This window comes from Lepisosteus platostomus, chromosome 23, assembly GCF_059453375.1.
Source record: "Lepisosteus platostomus isolate fLepPlt1 chromosome 23, fLepPlt1.hap1, whole genome shotgun sequence".
NCBI lineage: Eukaryota > Metazoa > Chordata > Actinopteri > Semionotiformes > Lepisosteidae > Lepisosteus > Lepisosteus platostomus.
The window spans coordinates 13,860,267-13,880,619 of NC_142633.1; the positions used below are offsets into that span (position 1 = coordinate 13,860,267).

At 37.9% G+C, this 20,353-nt stretch overlaps 1 protein-coding gene across 2 annotated transcripts in view; it reads left to right on the plus strand.

The window, feature by feature from the left end:
• LOC148642120 (MORN repeat-containing protein 1-like) overlaps nt 1-20,353 on the plus strand; it is a 71,504-nt gene that overhangs the window by 36,245 nt on the left and 14,906 nt on the right. For both annotated transcript variants that reach the window (XM_088617076.1, XM_088617077.1), the window contains exons 12-13: nt 6,127-6,278; nt 7,649-7,737. In XM_088617076.1, coding sequence (XP_088473202.1) covers nt 6,127-6,278; nt 7,649-7,737 — 241 coding nt within the window. The remainder of the gene's footprint in view (nt 1-6,126; nt 6,279-7,648; nt 7,738-20,353) is intronic.

The following is a 20,353-nucleotide window of genomic DNA, read 5'->3' on the forward strand; positions in this document are numbered from 1 at the left end:
CAGACCTGAAACGATCTCTCAGATGGACCAGTCTGATACGTCGGTCCTGCTCTGGTGTGGTCACTCGAGGGTGACCGGATCTTGGACGGTCATCTGTCCTGCCGGTCTGCTGAAACCTTCTCTGCAGTTGGGACACAGTGGAGCTGCTTACTCCATAGTGTCTGGCAATGCTGGCACATAACATGCCTGCCTGCAGCATGCCAATGGCCCTCTCCCCTGCTTCTGGTGACATTCGAGACATTATGGAATACACGTAAAACTTACTAAGAGTGGCCTTTTTCTTGCAGTGACCTAAGCTTTGAATTAAGGCTTTTTAAAGGATGCGATCAGGCATTGTTCCACCTCAACCTCGTTGAGTAAAAGTGCACCTAACGAGCTTTCTTGTGATTGGCAAGTTGCAATGCCTCACTGCACAATCTGTATTGCTGGTCAGAGGCCTTAAAAAAATTGACATTTTGTGAAAGTACTTATACTCTAACTATAGTATTCTCATTCCAGAAAATGTTGCGTTTCTTTTTTCCATCAGTGTATATATATAATTGATTGTGTATTAGTATACATTTGAACTCTCTTTGTTTCTTATATGTGGCAGATTGCCTGTGTCCAAACTTTAGCCAGGAACAATATAATAAAGGCCAATGTTCTGTGCCCCCACAAAAATTAAAAACATGTTAAATAATTATTCTGTGATTATCCTATTTCAAAACTGTCAACAACTTACGCTGTGTTCTCCTGGATAAATGTCTTTAATGACACCCCCTCTAACATACTTTCCACCCATTTAAAAAAACAACCACCTCAAGGAGAGTTTTGAATGGAAACACACATGACATAAGATCTATAGATAGGTGTGGTATTATCCTAAGCTCTCAAGTATTGAGTTTCATAATATTCTGGCAACAACAACACTTGTGTCCATTGGTTACAGGACAACTCATGTTTTTCAGGCACATGAAAGTGGTCAGAGTTAGTGGAGAGGGTTGTCTTAATTGAAGATCTGTTTTTGCAGGGCTTTGCGGTTTAAGCATGTCTGCGGTCCTGAGAGGTTACAGCCATTGCTCCTCTGTAATAGATATCAAAATTTGAATTTAGATTAACTGTGGAAATAGTTTAGTCAACTTCAGTTAAAATATAAGTTACTCAAGGACACACTTAATTTCAGTTTTATATTTGAATTTTTCTTTTACAAACCCAATGATGTTATTCATTAGGGAAGTTGTTCCCTATTTAAAGAAACACCTATTTTAAAGAAACACCAATATTTATTGCTCCACCATAGCAACTGAAATATCAATGAAATATTTTAAAACAGAAGGAAAACATTTATTTCTGCATTTCTGTCCACTTCTTTCCTAGAGATGAATGTTGCCATCCATTACTTATGTAACTAATCCTTCCTCAGACATTATAAAGCTTTAGTATAAAAGCAGAATTTCACTTATCTGCCTATATTAGGCTTGATTTAATCTGTATTTTCCTTAATCACTATTGGTTGGATTCCATAACTCAAAACAGCTGATCATTCGATGGGTTAGACAAAAATCCTACAACTGTAATTAATTGTGATTTTCTTGTTTATTAGAAAAGGTTTTGGATAGTCCCATGTGGCCTTTCAGAATATATGCATTATTGTAATCAACAACTGAACTATTCTTAAAGAAGTTCTGTATTTATCAGTCATAGAGAGGCCTGAAAAGAGAGTTCAGTGGCATGGTGAATTAGGTCAAGGAGAGAATTTGTATGCAGTCAATTCAACCCAAATAAAAAACGAGTAATGAAGAGGCACTTTGCATTTTTGTTTGTCACAGTATGAATGGTTACATTTCTAGACTTTTAAAATGTTAAGCAGAAATAATTAGCCAGCATATATGTTTAGGAATTAAATGTGTTCCTCTTCGAATAGAAAAGAAAAGATGTAAAAGCTTAGACTACAAATTAACTCCAAAATAGCGCTATGTTCCTAAAGCTGTACTATGGCGAGTTACACGCTTATACTGGAGTATAACATTATTCTTATATTCTTAAGACCTTTCACCAAGTCCGTTAGGTTCTATACATTCATAGAATGCAGTATAGTACAGTATATAGTATATACATTAAAGGTATTTAATTATTGATGCTTCCTAAATACTCTAGGTAACTATTTTTCTAACACAACGTAAAGCCCAGTGGTCACTGATTTTATTTATGCGAGTTAAAATGTGAGTTTTTATAGAATTTAGAAAATTCTATTTCACTTATCCATTTATAAGTGAAATAATTATTAGTACTTTTAGACTCATTCAGAGTACACTTTGAAGGCCACATGCGTCAGAGGGGGCGAGACCGATTTATTTTCAGTAAAAGGAGAATGGCAGACTGATCTGTTCTGCAGTGATGTTCTGTATTGTGATAACATGGTGACATCAGTGTCAGTACATTCATTGGAGATCCTTTAGCTTTTTGTCAGTGTCTCTTTCCTGTTAAGTGTTTGTCCTTCTGGCTGCAGCCATGTTGGATGGAGCATGAAAAATTCTTCTGGTGAGTACCACTGCTCCCGCCCGCTCTTCCTCTGCTTTCATTAAGAAGTTCTCATTTGGACTAATTGAGGTCAACTTTGGACAAAAAGGGAAGAAAGGTGTGATGTGCAGCTGGTCACCTTTGAAATAGACCAAGCTTTCGAAATCTCATTTTATATCTCCCGCCAGGCCAATAAAACCAATCACTTTCATTTGATGAAAATATTACTTCACATAGATTAGCTCATAAAATGCCTATAACTGTTTATATCCTATTATTAGGTCTTGCATCTGCAGATTTAATGATGATTGCTGATGTCTTAGGTAGTAGTGATGAGCTCCCTCCCTCCATGCAATGGATGTGCGCCCCCCTCAGTTTCTTACCTGCAACCCTCTTCAGGTGATTAGTGGGCTATAATTGAGTTGGCTGTAAAAAAAAAAAGGATAATTAACTGACATTTCTGTCATGTGGGGAGGTCACATTGCTCTGCCTCTCTGTGGCAGTTAGGGGGATCGTTGTACCTGCTGGTTTGTCCCTGAGGCAAGAGTCTAACCTTTATCCAGCAGGTCTTGTTATAATTGTTCTAATTAAAAAACGCACACGGGGGGTCAGAGACAGAGACTGGTCTCTCCCTGGTTCCTGCTCCTCTCCAGCCTTGCTTCTTAAAGATGCGCTTCTCTCTTCCCCCGAAGTTGCAGGGAAGAAAGCCTGCGTTTTGGCAGGAGTGTCGCATCCAGATGTACAGGAAATTACAGACTAGCAAAATCGAGAGAAACAGGCTCAATGGATTAATCCTGCTAAACAGCAGCGGGTATTTGAAGGGCAAGTAATGGCTAGTAATAGCAGTTAATGTAGGAAATCATACTGATTGTTGCTTTGAATGCCACTTGGCACTTAAATCTTCCGTAATTATTTTGGAAAAATGATTATTATTGAAATGAAATTATATCCAGCTTTTTTGGCATGCTTTCCCCAAATACCTCACTGCTATTTTAATATTTGCTTTGCCACAATAGAGGCTTACAGTTTTTATAAATAAAGGTTTCCTCTAGTTAATGTTTCATACATTTTCTCCCAGGTCGTATCTTTGTTTTCCATGTGGATATACTTCTGTCTTTTATCAGTGTGAAGGAAAAAAGGCTTTAGAGCTGATTCAGTGATAGCACGTTCATTATTTACTAGGTCTTTAGCGTGTAGCTAATGTTGCAACGCTTCTCTGGGCTTTAAGAAATACTGTTGTATTACTGCTGCATGGCTTTGTTCTTGTTCGAGTCAGTTCCTAGCTCTAGCTGGAAAAACTACAGAAAGGTGCACAACTCAAAGAAGCCTCCCTTGAGAATCTTCTATGGAGGTTTCATAGAATCATGCATGGTGTATCAATGTTTTAAATGACTCTTCTTTTAAATGTTGATACCCATACTTCTTGACATAATTCAAAGTGAAGTAAAACTATTGAGATAATTATCCATTGTGGTTTCTTTAGTAGCAAAACTGTAGGTATTAATTCCTGAGAATGATTTTCTGTAAGAGCTACTGTTTGTACTGAATGTGTATGCAGAGCAAAAGTGCAAAGTGTATCCCTCAGAGAGCCCTATTTGGGCTGCTCAATTTATTCCGTATCCTTGAAGGAGGTTCTTAGATTCAATAAATAAAACTGAAAAATCCTCTATTGTGCTAGGCAGGTAAAATGTATACTTCTGTTCTTTCATTGTGATTTAAGGGTTTTTTTTTTCGGGAAATGCCAATTCTATAATGATCTTGAGACCTTTTAAAATAAAGACTTTTGTTCAAATAAGATTGCATGTCCCACCCATAGAGCAGCAAAGCTATTAAATGACCTATTTCATTTCTAGTTGTCTGCTCTGCATTAAGGCTAATTTTGGTTCAGTATAGAAACAATTTCTTGTAGCTGAGCTAAACTGGAGTCGGTGCAATTTTCGATTCAGAGTGCATTAAGTAAAAAGGCTGCTCTGCTGGAGAATGCACTCCATGCTGCCTGAAAGGGCACTTAGTGCTTCCTTGCACTGTGACATATTGTAAGATGTCATACCCAGGGGTTTCCAAGGAGACACACAAATAGGAGCCTGGTGGATGCGGAGAAGCAAGCAGTCTTGAAGAGCTGCTGTTGAAATGGACATAATTTCAAGTGGATTTTAAATTTTGATCCCTCTTCCCTTGATATAACCAATATATCTTGGACAGGAAACTCATTTTTGTTCTGTAAAAAAAACAAAGTAATGTGTAAAGAGACGCTCCACTGTGACAGTAATTCTTGGTCAATGAGGCAAGACATCCCATAATCCTGTGATGTTTACAAGCTCAGTGATACCTTGGTCACCAGCATCATTGGTTGTGTTAATGAATGCAGTGCCTACTTCAAGTGAACTGTGAATTTGAGTGACTTGCCACTTAACTGAAGAAAGGCCTTGAATCTGATTTTCCCTATGGGCAAACTGCCCACCCCAGCTCATTGTTCAACGAGCAGGCTGGAGATTGTTTGCCCTCAGGGCAAGTAAGAAATCTATGTATAACATGTTTTTAGAAGCAGTATTTGAGTTGAGCATTATTACTGACAAATTAACTACTATCCAGTGCGAGTGAGACCACTTGTTTCTTCAGTGTAGTTAGTGAATCCAGTGATCTGCAAAACTGGTGAGCTAGTGATCTGGAGCCCCTTTCCTTAGGGAGCTACAGTATAACTGTGGTTTGAAAACATAATGTGAAGAAAGTGTCTTCTCTCCTTACCCTGTTTATTTTACCAGATCAGAGAGTAGTGGAATAGTTATGCGATTGCTTCTGTTTTTTGTGGAGGTTTTTTATCAGTTTTATGATTTTTTGAATAATGCTATCTGCAGGCATATACAGTATATTGCAGGTAACAGAAATATAATCTACAAATATGTAATGGTAACAAAGAGAGAAAGACTTAAATGTTTGTATAAAAAACATTTTAATCTTCCAGGCAATTTTGAAAATATAGTTTAAATCTTATCGGGGGTCAAAGGAGATGATGAGCTAAAATGACTAGACCTTTTTGGTCTTGATCAAAAAAAGACTACAATGGGACCTGATTCGCGTGTTCAAAAATGCATTGTCAAAGTGAACCAACTAGAAGACACAAGCAGAACCTACGAGGAAGAGCAAAAAAATAAGAAGAGGCTCTTCTTTATACAGATAAGTGTAGGAGTATGGACGAAGAATACCCTGCCCTGCTGCTGGGGCAGATACACTAGCTCTGTGAAAAGCTTGGATCAATTAGCTACTGACAAAACCAACTGGATGATCTGAACAGTCTGCTCTTGATTGGAGGAGACTGTGGGCCGGAGCGGTTCCACTGTGGCTAAGGATCTGCGCCTGTGGCTGGAAGGTTGCCTGTTCAAATCTCGCGGCCGGCAGAGGAATCCTACTCCGTTGGGCCCCCGAGCAAGGCCCTTAACCCCAGCTGCTCCAGGGGCACCGTATAAATGGCTGACCCTGCGCTCTGACCCAGGCTTCTCTCCCTGTCTGTGTGTCTCATGGAGAGTAAGTTGGGCTATGCAAAAAGACAAATTCCTAATGCATGAAATTGTACATGGCTAATGAAGTGATCTTATCTTATCTATTGTCACCTTCCTTGTATTGTTGCAGGTTTACGTAGGTTTTCAGAGCTAGAAGAAGATTGGCACCCACCTCCAGCCAATCAGCGAGTTGAAGCGGGACGTGCGAAATTCCAGAATCTCATGTTAGCCCCTCCACCTCCCAACTACCAGCCTTTCCTACTGGTGGATGAAACGGAGAAGGTATGACATAGATACTTTTATTAAAAACTGATTTGTGTGATTAGAGAAATTCACAAGGCCAGCATTAACTGCAATTGTGGGCTGCAGTCAGGCCAACAGCCATATCACCCTGCAGCCCACACCTGGCAGCCCACTGAAGCTCAGCAGGTGTGAGCCTGGCCAGTACCTGGATGGGAGACTCCTGGGAAAGCTAATGTTGCTGCTGGAAGAGGCGTTAGAGGGGCCTGTAGGGGGAGCTCACCCCACGTTCTATGTGGGTCCTAATGCCCCAGTATAGAGACGGGGAAACTACACTGTAAAAAGGTGCCGTCCTTTGGATGAGACATAAACCGAGGTCCTGACTCTCTGTGGTCATTAAAAATCCCAGGGTGTTTCTCGAGAAGACTACGGGTGTTACCCCAGCATCATGGCCAAATTTCCCATTTCCTGTCATGGCCTCCTAATGCTCCCCATCTCTGAATTGGCTTCATCACTGTGTTCTCCTCCCCCCTGGTAGCTGATTTGTACGTACTGGTGCACTCGGGCTGCCGTCGCATCATCCTGGTAGGGCAACACATTGGTCCCTGTTACCCTGTTACCTGTAAAGTGCTTTGAGTCGAGTGTCCAGAAAAGCGCTAAGGAAATGTAAGGAATTATTTTTGCAGTTGTTTTCATTAAAATTGAAGATCTGAGGTATTAGGGAATGTTCCTCAAAGATGGTTGTTTGCTTTTGAGCTCATCATTTTAAGTTTGTGCTGCCATTTGTCTGAAATATAGTGATTAATTCAATAATGAATAAATATTTTATATTTTTTGGTGCAGAAACTGATCCCTACAACAGGATCATTTGTATTCTAAAATAAAATTCGTTGTACACCTGTGCAGGCTATGGATGCAGGTTTCTTTGTATGAACTGAAAACTGAATTAAGCTTCCAATTAGTTGGTATGATTTGTTTTTCAATGTTATGTTAAAACTTTGCAGTTTTTCTATTCGTTGAAAGCTACAGTATAGCTGTTTTATAGAATGAAGCAAACATTCAAATATTGCCTTACATGTGAAAATAAGAAGCCAGACTTGCAGTACACAACACTGTGTATCATTGTGAACTGTAATTGAATTTGAATGCTGTTTATGTTCCTTCTTATGTTGTTGTTCTGCACGTGTATTTGTGTGCTTTAAAGTGCAAAGGAAAAGGCAATAAAGTATTTGAACCAAGGATATGAAGGGTGAAGCCTCTGTTTCCTTTTGGCAATTTCCTTGTGCTTCTCTGCCCTTGATAATAAGATCATATTGTTAACTGCTTGTGGAACATGCCATCATGTTCTTTTATCTGAAATTCAAAAGTTTTGTTTTTCGTTTTTAACTATGAGTATTTTTCTCATCTCTCAGCAAAAAGGAGCGAAGAAGCCAGCTGGCAAAGGGCCTTCAGAAAAAGCAGAGAAACTGACATCATCCCAGGAGAAGAATGCTGACAGCAGGTAGGAATCTCGGCTTTTATGCCGAGATAAAGGGACTTGTTTTATGAACTGCAAATTTGATATTGAAATATGTGCCTTCCATCCTCCTGTGTAATGTCACAGCATGTGTAAAAGGGTGACCCTTATACTTCTCCTTCAGAGATCATACTGGAACTTGAAACATTGAGGTTTCATTTATCAGATTAAAGTCCTTGGTTGTTTTTTTGCCGTTTATTTCTGAAGTGCATTATTTGTTTTCAAACGTGTTCTCTGAATACAAGCAATCAGAACCAAAAAGGGATGCTCAATTCAAACATCGCAACATTTTAAGCAAAAAAAAAAAGTCTGACATTTTAGTCTTATGTATTTATTTGCCTATTGGTGCAACATCTCAGTTACTGGACACTGCTTCACATTTTAGTGCAGAAATAGAAAAAAAAACGATAAAGTGTTAATAGCACATTACAGTTTTTAAAGACATTACTGGTGATTTTTTTTATGTGATTTTATGTTTTACATTAGATTAAATAGCACTTAGTGATTTCTTCAGAAGACTGGTAGTAGTGTACGATGTACACAGCATGGCATTAGCAGAGTTAGAGTCCCAGGTGTTAGCACTAGCAGGATATTGCTTTGAGGGGGGCTTGCTTCTCTGTCAGTCTCTCTTTTCTGAGCAGACAGCTGGGAGGGAAAGGCTATTTAGGAGTTCTGCAAAGGACATAGCAAAGTGAGAAGCTATAGAAAAAGGTTACTTTATAGCCAGAAAGTTGAATAGAAAGCAAGTTTTCCTTTTTGGAAACCTCTAACAATGTAAACTCTCACAGTTAACAAATCGCTAGTTAATTGCTTCCCCTCCTGACATCCCACATCAATCAAAGACAGCATAATTAAGGGGGGCAAACCCACTGGGGGTTTATTCTGCCTGTACCCAGTGTTTGGAAGATAATTGGACAGTAGGAGTTTTCTCTTTTTGTCCCAGATTACTGCTGTAGTGCTCCCGAATGCTCTCTAGTGGCCTACTCAAGCATTTTATAACGAGTGATGGAATTTAACTTTTTCTGTTTGGGCAAATAATTATTTTGCTTGTTAAGAATTTCCATTGCAAAAGACTTTATTGCTTAATTTTTTGCGTTGTTGTTGATCAGCCAGCTGTGAAACAAAACAAAAAAAAAACTACGGATTTATTTTTTCGGAATAAATGGTAATAATTATTTAATTTGTGGATCAACTCTAATAAATTAATCCATGGTAGAACTGAAATGCAGATGGTGGACTTTGCATTTCAGCTTTGCAGTTGGACTTTGCCAGTATCTGCAATTCAAATATGCACAAATCAAGACTTTAGGACTTTAAGATGACCTTAAAAAATCTTGGTCTTTTTCTTCATGAAGTAGTATGATCAGAAATGGCAGCAGAAAAACTGCATATTACACCAGACTATCAAAATTAAACCAGATTTTAAACTGTACAGTATATCAAACTCTATAGAGAATTAACCCTCTGCATACCTTTACCATATGTATTCTGTCTAGCTCTCTATCTCTCTGTGAAAAATAGTTTAACTCCTCTTTTTTTAATGGGCATTGAGCCATTAGCATTCCAGACACTGAAGATGTAACAACAAATGTATTTGTTGTGCTGAGGTTACCTTGGAAACTCCAGCTTGAGAGCCTGAAGAGTCTGACTCTAGGGGGTTAAAATCATATTGGCTCAAGTTTTTCATGTATGTCATTCTGGAAATAAGGAGGCCTGGTGCATTAGTCAGTTAGTAGTTTTACTTGACATAGATTTTTTTTACAGGTGAAAATGATAATTTTATCATGTTACTTTCACTAAAAGGAAGGAAGCTCCTTAGGGGTATTTGATTTTTAACATTTAAATCAAGCCAACTGTTGTATTCTAATGCTCATGCAAAAAGAGTAAAAAAGATTACAAGCACTTGAATGCTTTCTAGAAGATCAAGCGACCTACCTTAAATAGTAAGTACAGTTCTGATGGCTCTTTGACAGATACATCTGTACCACAAGCTGAGCCATCAACACCTTGTATTTAATCACTACTTTTCTGAGATTAGTGCATTTTCCTATTACAGTTTATCCCAGGCAGTCTCGGTCCCATTAACCTTGGCTTTAGTTTTCCAACCAGCAGTGCCATTTCAAAACCTGTTTCCACTGTTCAAGTATCCACATATGCAAAGTGCTGAAAAAGTAACCAGCTGGTGCCAGGCTTCAAATGGGGCAGGTGGTGATAGGAAACAGTGCCGAGATCCTGGAATAAGAGCACTTGTTATTAACTTAATTATACAGTGAGTGGAGGTGGAATGTGCACCACGTTTTCCCATAGAGATTTGACAGTTACATGTTTTCATCTAGTCAGGTCTCTTTGTAGTCTCCTTCCTGTGTGCCAGCACCTGTCTCCTTTGAGCGCAGTGCCAATCAGTGCCCATTGTGGCACAAGTGCTTAGGCTTTTCAGACAGGCAAAAATGCCTGTGTAGGTGTGTGAATTCCTGAAGTGGAGCATGTGAATGAGCTCCTAACACTATGACAGCAATGAAGTTATGTACGAAACATGCTTTATATATATATATCGATGGAATGGCCCATGATTTTGTCTTTCGTTCATTCAGTGATACGTAAAGGGATACACACATTCCCACTTTGGAGCACTAACTCTTTACATGACCTTGGGCAAATCTTTGATGTCCTTTTGCTTCAGTGTGGCAAAACTATAAAAGCTTTAAGAAGCAGGGCCTTGAATAAAAAGATACAACTGCATACCTTACCTGGTGTGGGCTTTCGGGAATCATTTCTGAGGCAAAATATTAAAATATGAGTTTGCTTATGTGAATGTGCCAGCAGCAAATTCTTGTGCATAAGAGCAAGGTCCCAGAAATGGCAGATTGCATTTTAACACAGAGCACAGTAAAAAACAGTCCTATAGATTCATCTACATCACATTGTTAAATCTAAACTATTATACAACTTTCTCATGTGTATACAGTATATCATAGGTACGTGAAACACACACATGGTCTCCTATTTTATAAAACTGAAAACATGCAGGAGAAAAACATTTCTTTTAGACAACTCATTATAGTGTAAACAAATTCATTAAAATAAAATGAAGATGACAAAACCTTGTAAAAAACGGAGAGAATTCACAATGAAGCATTTGGCTCTTAATGTTGAGCAATCTAGAGCACTGTAGCATTCTGATCATTCATAAACACATACTTTTGTATGTTCTGTCTTGGTAATGCTAACAGCTAAGAAAATAGCTTCCTTATGAAGGCAGGTTTTCAATGTTTTTTAAAATCATGGAGATGGCAAACCTAAAATTGCTGGTTGCTGCACATTTTGGGTCTGTGTTCTTAAACAATTGTGTGTAGTAACACATTCTGCCTTGAGGAAAAGTGCACTTTCATGATGAATTCTCAAACACAGACTGGATGAGCAGGGTTTTGCTGTTTTTGAAAATACTCGCATACTTGGCTTCGACACAAGCATGCTGAAAGAAGCTCTGACCTCTGTGTGACCTGTGTACAGTACTTATATTGCTTAAGACAAACACTGAAAACTTGTTCAGTCTTCATTCAAACACATCTTCATAAAACATCACACCAGTTTGTTCAATGGCTTTCAGTCACTTCTTCATTTTATAGATATGTTGTTGCTTTCCCCCGTTTTTGCTGTTGAGGTATTTAGGAGATTCTATGAGATTATATGGGCCTCCATGCGTGACAAACATGACAGAACCCAATGAGCTTGAAAATGAGGAGAGAGAAAAGTTTTCTTAAGAATGCTTTTAAAAATGGCAATAAAAGAAAAAAAAGATTGAAATAAAACACTCGGCTGGAGGTGATTGTGCAGTTGTCTGACGACCACCCACCTCATTAACAGCGCAATTATTTTAATTAAGAGCTTGAAGAATAATAAATTAATCAGCTGTTGGTCCAGGCTGATGGAAGTGTTCAAGGCTTTTTATCCAGCTTGAATAGTTGATACAACCATCTAAATTGAACTCCTAAACCTGTCATTTACACTTGCCCTGTCAAAGGGAAAAGTCTAGTTATTGGAGGAAAGCCAGAAAGGAACACTTCAAATCTGGGGCATTCTGAGAAAAACACATTTCTTCATTTAACACTTGAGACAATGTTAAATTTATCCACTCTTAATTTCTATGTTTGATTTTTATGTATAGAAAAAAGTAGCATTACTTTTGGGAATTTTGAACTTCAGCAGTTTTTTTAAGTATTCTGCAAGGCCCAAAATTAATCCAGGGAGGAGAATTTTAAATGCATTTAAAGTCTGAAAAAATACTCTGATTAATTTAGATTAAAAACACTTGAACAAAATGCATACTAAAAACAACATGGATCCTGTAAAGCATGGCTTTATTTTTTGTTCCATAATTACTTTGCCCTCTGAGCATTCAGAAAAACTCAGTTGGCAAAAGTATGGTCATAGCCGAATATAGACAGGCACATACTGTGTATGCAGCATTAAACAAAATGTCAGTGTATTTAAAAGCCTTTTTTAGATAAGAAGGAAGATATCTAAAGCTAAGGCAGATGTATAATGGCTTTGAGTAACTGGAGTATAAAAACAACGTCTTAAATATACTGTGTATTGTGTGAATTTGTTGTTTTTTTTTTCTTTCACCAAATGAAAAATAATGAGGATATTTTCTGGCATTTTAATTGATGTGTAACTATCTTTCTGAAGGTTAAAGTCAGATGAACAAAGTTTCAAGTCAGAACATTGAATAAAAAGGGATGGTCTTTGTAATAAGCTGTATTTTGTAGGTCAAACGCACATTTTTGCTTTCCAGGAGACTCATCTGCTTGATCTTCCATAGAAATATATGTTATTTCAGCTTCTCATTTCTTTGCTTTAGATTAAAAATAAATAAATAGAATTAAATTGAATCCAGTCCAGTATATCTGTGTTCAAACAGAAGATAATTTTAAAGCTTTGAAAGTCTGGAAAGAAATCCTTAAATTGCTGAAGGCTACAACAGGAGCCCTGTGATCTGGAACTGTACTGATATAGTCTTGCATCTGGCTCACTATAACTCTGAGCTCTTAATGATGCACTCTCTGTATTCCATCAATGAACATTGCAAATCCCAGTTAGAATTGGCTATGTGTTCCAAAACATGACTTCATTACATCAGAAAAACAGTGCATAGGGAAGATTTGACCCCTGCTTGACCTATGGAAATACAATGCAAAAGATCCCCCTTGGAAGCAGCAGGAAAATGAAGACTTCTGTTCAAATAAGTTAGAAAGGATTCGACCTGTCCCACATGGAGTGAACTTCAGAAACAGCTACGAATAACTGTGTTAAAGGACTGGCTAAATGTAAGGTTCACACTATGATCTGTGAGAAGAAGACATTTTTCTTTTGCGGTAGTAACTGAAAACATTTAAAGTAATTTTAGGCTGAGGAGAGTCTTTTCTAAGCTGGAGGATGAGCAGTCAATATTGTGTAGGTGATTATAGTAAATGATGAACATCTAAGTTCTAGTGCAAAATGGGTTAACATCAATGTGGAGTATGACTGTAGGAAAGTACTAGGTTTAATCCTTGTATTTTCCACCTATCAATTTTTGTCATTTTCAGACAGAAAGCAAAAACAGCATAGGAAGGAAGTTTAAACAACCTCAGCTGTGTTGCAGTAAATTATACGCACACTAGGTTGTTTTCAGTTTTCAATCTCAGTTTGTTTCGCCAGACATTCATTAAAGAACATCTAGAAATGCGAGTGTGATTTACATTTCACATTCATCAAAAATTGCAAAACAAAACCAGGGCAGTAAGTTGGCTTCTATTATGGTGTGGGGGTTATTCTGTTATGGAGGTAATGGCTTGAAAATGTTCCATTATTCCCTTTTGTGTAAACCTCTTGTTTTTGTGTTGCCGACTTTGTCCGGATGCTTAAGTGGATGGATTACAGATTGTGACCTTGTCATATCATAATGTATATTTTGAAGCTGAAATGTGGTGGAAAAAGGAGCATGCCAGTTAAATATAAACCTTTGAAGAAAATTGTTATTAATGTAATCTAATGGGCTGCAGTGCTCTATGGTTTAGTCTAAGACTACCCTAAGATCTGTGACTCTTTGACAAGACCTCTTGCCTAAATTTATATAAAAGAAGGAATGCATTAACTCTTATCCTGGCTGGAAGAAAGAACATGATTAACATTTTTTATGTAAAACAACAACTTTTCATCAATGTAGAGTTCAGCAACTTACTTCCCTCAGGGAACTTAGTGCAGCAACTGTGTTTGGGCGCATTCCTCCATAATTGTAGAGCACAGCGTGTAACTGCATAGGCGATTACCCATCTGGAACTGACAGAGAAGTTATTCCATGTGAAATGCCTGTAACCTCAACTTTGTGGATACAGCACATGGCTTTGTGTTGTTTTATTGCTGAGTGGAAGAGGTAACCAGGTTTAAAAAAAATCTATTATTGCGAGGAGAAGCAAAGTGACTTTATTTGCCCAAACCTTGAGTCATTTACATGACTTGTCTTAACTCATAATACCTGCAGGCTTTTTTTAGTTTTATCTTTAATTTGTGTATAGTCTAAAAACTGTTAAAGTGGAAACAGAATATGAACATTTTATTCACATTTAAAGGTGGGTATCAGGTAGCTCCAAGCACACTCTCCCTATTTGTACTACCCTTGATCATAAACACAGCAGCTTTTCCGAAAAGAGGAGCAACTTCCAATTTTCATTTCAAACTCATAACCCTTAACCTTATTGAAAGGTTTAAATTCAAACAAATTATTTTAAAGTCCATGATTAAACAAAAACTGATAACGATCAATTGCTGTCTCATATCCAGACAGTGACTGACATTATTTCTTGTTAAAAAGACATCTGAAATAAGAGACCTCACACAGATGAGAATTTTTATACAAGTGCCAAATGAAGTCTGGATACCCTGTAATTTCTGTATGCTACTATTGTTTAAATTCACCCATGTGAGATGCAACATTTTAATCATTGATCCAATTAATTTGAAAACCGTTTTCCCCCTCTGTTCATTAAACAAAAGATAGAAAAGCACCAATGAAGAAAAAAGGTTACAAAAGGACTGATTTCATACTGTGCAATTTCCATGATTGACACTGGTGCCACAACAATGTGTCACCCTGCTAGACAACCTCACCTCACAGGCCTAGCTAACGGGGCTCTGGGATAGCAGTCAGGCGAAACTTTTAATAGCACTGCGAACCGAAGGGCCTGTATTTAAAGGTAAGATTTTAAAGGTTTCTTAAACCATGCAGTTAGTTTAATATTACACTATTTTTTTCCTTCACAGTAAACTCTACAATAGAATTCAATCCCACAGCAGCTTTAAATAGTGTCAATCTCCAGTTTTAAGTATTTCTAAGAAAGGCTGAATATTTTACATATAATCCAAGCCACATAAGAAATTAGTATTATTCTCAGAAACATATACACATTTTGGAAATTGTTTGTAAATTTAATTTGAACCAGGTCCCCAGATCTGCCGCACATGACCTCAGGAGGTTTATTACCAAGCACCCCTTTTAGAGACCTAAAAATGCTTTAATCTGGGAAACATTCTAAACTGCAGCTGCATCTTTCCCGATTTATCTTTCTTTGTCAAACATGTCCCTCTTCAGTTAAAGCTGAGGATCCTCCGGCAGTATTTTTTATTATTTCATTTTCTTTTAACTAAACTTTCCTGAGATCAACTTCCCTAAAGACATTTCTTTAACATGAGGTAGTATCTCCACAAAACGATACAGTAATTCTCAAAAGGCTGTCCTATATGAATTCATAATACGCCCTCATTGGGGTAATGGATATAACAAATGATTGAACCTCAGAATGTAAATGTCATAAATATTAATGGAGAACACAGCTTGCAGTGAGCTCCGAATAAGCTCAGGTACAAAGACAGTGCCCAGGGAGTGATTATCAAAGGTAAATAAATAAATTGAGTCACAGGGGGTTAAATTCCCAGTCAACTAAAGCCTGCAGCAAACACCGTACTAATTGAGCTGCTTTTTTCATTCAGAATAAGTGAATTACATGACAGTCCCCTTACACTAGTGGAGAAGAATGCATTTGGGAAAATGCTGTACAAATAATATATTTTTAACTCGTGTTTTAATGCATGTTGGAGTAATACAGTGTAGATCGGTTTTCGGTTTACTGTTGCCTACATCTTTTTTTTTTTACAAATTGCAGGTTAGGAATATGTCTGAGGTTTCTGAACCTTCAAAACAATTTTGTTTAACGAAATTGCAATACACTACTTTTCTACAAAATGTTGAAACCTGAATATGCAATGTATATACAGTTCATACATGTGGCTATATGAGCTATAGAGTTTCACCTGTTGAAAATCTGACTCACTGCTATCAGAATGTCTTTTATATGAAACCTTCCATGAATTAATCTCTATTTAACACCTTCCCAGAATTACTTGGTTCACTGCTACAGCATAGGATGAACAAGAGTAGTTTATGATTTTTGCAGACATGCCCATTGTCAAGTGCTTTCCTTTCTGATGCAGGTGATAAAAGTGGTCTGTCAATTATGACAGTGCAAGCTCACTGGGGCTCAGCAAGTCTGTTTTGTGCTCCAACTCACTGACACTCAGCAACATTCAAGAAATTGTGGTTAAGGAGTCCTCAGAATTACATAATGACATACTCCAAAGTTTAAAAAGCAAGATCTTCACTGTGCACCATTGACTTTAGAGATTGGGTTACCCTGGAGCCCTTTCCTGAACATTTGCAAAGCATTATTTTCATGAAAAATCATTACGCCTAAACCTAAGCAGGTCAGAGCACCCTTATACAGGTGGGTGGGTCTGTTAAGGTGAACAGGTGTTGATTAAATATTTAATATAGTTTAGTTAAAATCACTGTGGCATTACATAGTAAAAATTAACAATGTTGACATTTTTGTAATTTCCTCTTGTACTCTAAGGAATGAAGGAATTTCAGAGACCTATCTATGCAGAATGCATTTGCTGCTGCACAGTCCAGCATAAACTATGTTGCTGTTTTTTTTTATTTTGTTATATATCTTGCTTGGCTTAGTCTATGTGCAAATATTGCCAACGCAGAGTTAATATTAAAGCCGTTAACTAGCATCACAAAAAGCCTTGAAAACTGGAAAAGTAAAGCATTTAAAGAGAAAGAATAATTTAGTTTCATTCTTAGATCAACTGATAGATCTACAGCCTGCCTAGTTTCCAATGAACCTCTTGGAGACTGAGAGTTCTTTCATTGGAATGAGATATAGCTGTGAAATAAATCAATGGGGACATCATCCCTTCTACATAGAGAATAAATGAAAACACACAATGGCAGCAGAGAAACAGCCTTTTTTGTCATTTCTTTGCCTCTTCCCAGTGAGTCCAAGAGGAGAATACATTAACAATAAACCGAAAAAGCTCCAAGTTCCCGGTTTTTGCCTATTGAATAGGTTTGAAGTTTGAAAAATGAGCCTGTTCCCATCAGCAGCAGAAATAATAAATAAAAGCAGGTGCGAGGGGTCAGAATTGAAACCAGCTGGATATGACGGATGTGATTCGGCTTCTCTGGGTTTCAATCTTTAATCCCTGTGGCTCAGCTCAAATATCTCTCATCTGACGTAATGCAGAAATTAAAAAAAAAAATAATAATCCAAACATATGGAGAGAATTGTATGGCACTGCAAGTAGACTTACCCCTTCCAAAACACATCACAACAAAAAGGCCTTAAAGAGGTTTTGCATAAAGGTTTTAAAATGTTAAGAATGGAATAATTTCTGCCTCGAGCAATTTTTCTTGCAAATGTCTACTGCACCAAACCAGAGTAAATCAAAAAGGAAGGGAAAAAGTAGAAAAATAGAATCCAACATGACAGCAAAAACAGTCTGGCCACTTTAACTTCATATAGTTATGTTGCTCTTTTTGTATTAAGTTTGGCAAAACCGGATATTATGTCTAGTTTTTCTCTGATAAAAGTTTGTTCATCTGTAACTCTTAACTGTGTCCAACATGCATATATTGTTTTTTGTGAATATTTTCCAAACAGTACAAAAATAAAAAATAACAAAACCCGTTCACCCTTCCCAAAATGTGCTCAATGCTACTCTTCCAATTGTTTCTAACTAAGGCCTCATAAAAAATGGTCAAACCACTATAACTAGGTGTTCTCAGTACACTGTAAGTCATCACAGTCACTCACTGGCTTCATGGATCTAGGAGTCAAAAGATCTGTAAAAATAATGTCAAAAAAGTCCACAATCCGGTGACGCCAGGGAAGAGAATGAAGAGGCTTCTAACACATCTCCAACAGCTCTGTGCCTATAGTCAGGCCAGCCAGCAGGGGCATTTTCTTCCCCTGCAAGAAATTCGGATCGTCATCCAGCACATGGAATTTCTCAATTTGTAATAAAGGCAAACAAGAAGCAACCTGTTTCCAAAGCTGACCCTCTTCTGGACACTCCCCATGCATGTGTAAAATGGTGACAGTGGTATCCTGGACAGAGTGTACACAGGGAACTCAGACCTAGCCTGATGTGGACATGTGTGTGATATCCAGTTCACACGGGAAATTGAAGTGGATCATTCAGCGATGAGGATTTTGGGTGGCAGAATTTGTATCCTAAACATATCACCGAGGAAAGTTTGCAACATGCATGTCCCCGTGCTCTGCTACTAAAGTTTTATATGAAGTCTGTAATAAATAGACATAAAAATGGAAAGCCAATACATTTGTGCCTGAGGTCAAACAGATTATGTATAGGGTATCTAAACAACCTTGTCCCCTTGGGGGAAGCCATAGACATATATTAGTTGGAAGCACAGCTACAGAAAGAAAGAAGAGCCTGGAAGTCACAGAATAAGCAAAGACCCTCTTCATTAATATCTGCTAGAATTGTCTCTCTAATGTGGTAAAGTGAATAATTACCTGAAAGGAGATTCCAGTAACGAACTGTAGGAGAATTTTGCATGCCTAGTCTCCTGTGATATTTTTAGATCTTTTCTTCTGTGAAAGTCTTTCTACTGAACACCATCAGTATAAATCAGTTTGTGATTTTCTCTATGGCGAAACCAAGCTTTCTTCCATTGGGTGCCAAGTTAAGGATTGTCGGGGTGAAACCAACGAGTTAGTAGGTGCAAAAACCAGACAAAAATAAAATTAAAAATTTGGCAGAGCCAGGGCTCTTGCACACTTTCACTCTGTAGAATAGAACATTGAGCTGGCTCATGTATCAATTGATTCTTAAAGAAATGTCTGGCCATAATAAAGCAAGACGGCTTAGCTATTATAATTGTGGGCTTTTTTATTGTACAGTAAATTTGCTAAATCTAAGCTTAGGCTTTCTGAGTCCGCTCCTAACCAAGCTTGTGTTCAAGTGTGCTCCCAAAGTTCATTAGTCCCAAGCTGTTCATGACCTTACCAAGTGACATCCTCTTTTCGGGGTTCCTCAAAAGGCAACTCCACATCCTGTTTGTAATGGGTTCTCTGAACTTCAGTATTTCAGTAAAGTAGTTTTTTCTCTTTCTTTCTTTTTCTGCTCCATGTCAGCAAAAGCTGGGATGTTCTCCCTTGGGGTTGTGAGAGACAGAGAAACACACTCTGAAAGATACCCATCATATTGTATATTTAATGAAAAGGGATGGCAGATACAGGGTGACTGTACCTCCCAGGCATTCTTTGTAACTTGTTTTTTCAGATCTTTCAAATTTGCTTTCCAGCAGTACAAGTGCAATTGCAGGTTCACAATGCCTCGCTATTTCTTTTTTCATTTTACAGAAGTAGGGCTCAGGATTGTTCTTCAAATGGCTCTTCTTATTCGGAAGAACTACTCCACTATGCCCAGGTTCAGATTGCAGTCTGTTCGGCATTCTTGTCTCTTAATAGCATCCAACAGTGCCTGTGTTTCATGAAAAGAGATTCCTTTAGGGAGACGACAGAATTGAAATCTGTGCATTTGTAGACCAGTATTATGTATGGACAAATGAGCAAAATGGAGCCTTTATAGAATGTAGCTGGGAGCAAATTAATGGCAAAAGACAGCCCTGTGACAAGGGAACCATTGTGCAGGAGGTTAACAATGTTGAGTAGACCCTGTCTCATATGCTCTGTGTACAAAAAAAGCCCATGTGCATGCACTTCTGTTTGCCAGCAACATCCACTGACATGACCACTAGCTTAAAATCTGTAGAAACATCTCTTTAAATGAAAGTGCACAAAGTTGAAATAATCTTCGAAAAGGCTGGTCAACTGGTAAATAGCTGATGTATGGAGAGGAGTTGGATTGTAAGGTCAGTTCCCACCACTTGGTTTGTTTATCGGTTGCTTTCCTTCTGTTGGGCTTTTTTTAAATACCCAAATTTAGTAACGAATCTTACGCAACAAAGCGAATTGCACCATAAACTTGTTAAAGAATAAAGCCCTTCCCTTTTTCCCAAGATATGGCTCAGTTTCTCAGCATCTCTCTACAACCTACAACACCCAATGACTTCCTCTTTCAGGCTTTGCCTTTTCTGCCTTTCTTACACTGTCAAGTCAAGGATGTATTAATGTGTAAAAATAAAACCACTGAAAAGTAAGCAAGAGGGGAATTTATGCATATGAATTGG